This window comes from Capsicum annuum, unplaced genomic scaffold (genome assembly GCF_002878395.1).
Source record: "Capsicum annuum cultivar UCD-10X-F1 unplaced genomic scaffold, UCD10Xv1.1 ctg4582, whole genome shotgun sequence".
Lineage (NCBI taxonomy): Eukaryota > Viridiplantae > Streptophyta > Magnoliopsida > Solanales > Solanaceae > Capsicum > Capsicum annuum.
The window spans coordinates 1-1322 of record NW_025853344.1 but is presented as its reverse complement, the minus strand read 5'-3'; the positions used below and the strand labels follow the sequence as shown (position 1 = coordinate 1322).

Genomic DNA, 1322 nt, shown 5'->3' with positions numbered 1-1322 from the left:
TTGATATGACACATTTACAACTTGTCACACACATACTTAGACAAATTTTAAATAGTTAGTCAAGATTAACTCTGAAGGGGAACTTTGGAGTGACTGGTAAAGTTGCTGCCATGTGACCAGGAGGTCATGGGTTCAAGCCTTGGAAACAGCCTCTGGCAGAAATGCAAGGTAAGATTGCGTATGATACACCCTTGTGGTGAGGCCCTTCCCCGGGCACCGCGCATAACGGTAGCTTTAGTGCACCGGGCTGCCCTTCAGTCAAGATTAACTCTAAAAAATGCAAAGAATCAAACAAATTGGAATGACTGGAGTAACTTGATATCAGCCATAGTTGACTGGGGTGACTTCATTTTTCTTTAGCCCCAAAAGGACAGCTACATTTTGCTCTTTGTTGAGTCATTGTCATCTTTTAAAGTGCAATTCTTTTCTTTAAAAAAAATGATATAATTATCAAATCAGACTCAACGAACAAAGTATAAAGAGACACAACTAATAGGGATGAAGGAATTAGTTGATTATTTTAACTTCATTTGGATACAACACAAAACAGATTAAAACGGAAAGTGTGTCTTATAAAATGGTACAGAGTGAGTAACAAATTCAGTAGTCGATGAAAATAGAGGCAACAATACCAGCTTTTGCTGTAAGTTCATAACAAAATAAGACTAGGCCAGTTCCACTGCTGATGAATCTACCTCGGTTCTTCAAGACGAATATAGGTAAGGCTTGGGAGGAATTTGCATGGAGTCTAGGTTTCCTTCTAACATCTCCACAACCTTAGTCATAGATGGTCGATTTGAGGGATCAGTTTGTATGCAGCATAAACTCACCATCACCATCTTTTTTGCATATCCCTTCTCTTCGTTCATTATCCCAATTAGTTGAAGCTCTTCATCTTGTTCAATTCGTTGATAGAGCCAATGTGGAAAGTAGATCTCACTCGTGCGATCAGCTCCAGCGTCAACATTTTTTCTTACTCCAACCATCTCTAGGACCATCATTTCGTAGCTATAGACGTCTGACTTGTGAGAGACACCTCCCAAATTTCTGAAAACAATTTCTGGAGCAATATAACCGATGGTTCCTCGTGCACCTAACATTGACACAATGCTCTCCTTTTTAACACACAGTTTGGCAAGACAAAAGTCGGAGATCTTAGGACAAAAATCTTCATCAAGGAGGATATTATAAGGTTTTATATCAAAATGCAATATCCGAGTGATACAACCACGATGCAAGTACTCCAATCCTCGAGCTATGCCTAGTGCAATTTTGTACAATATTGGCCAACCCAATTGGCGAACATTTTCGGATCTTTCTTC

General features: G+C 39.4%; 1 protein-coding gene across 1 annotated transcript; it reads right to left on the bottom strand.

Annotated features, from left to right (window-relative positions):
- Positions 1–507: 507 nt before the first annotated feature.
- LOC124892310 (PR5-like receptor kinase) lies at positions 508–1316 on the bottom strand. Its single transcript, XM_047403633.1, has one exon. It carries the CDS (start codon positions 1098–1100, stop codon positions 705–707), a length of 396 nt encoding a protein of 131 aa, XP_047259589.1. The 5' UTR covers positions 1101–1316; the 3' UTR covers positions 508–704.
- Positions 1317–1322: the final 6 nt, after the last annotated feature.

Bases quoted from the DNA above. Each gene is read 5' to 3' on its own strand.
- LOC124892310 (XM_047403633.1), bottom strand. From the start codon at position 1,100: ATGTTAGGTGCACGAGGAACCATCGGTTATATTGCTCCAGAAATTGTT.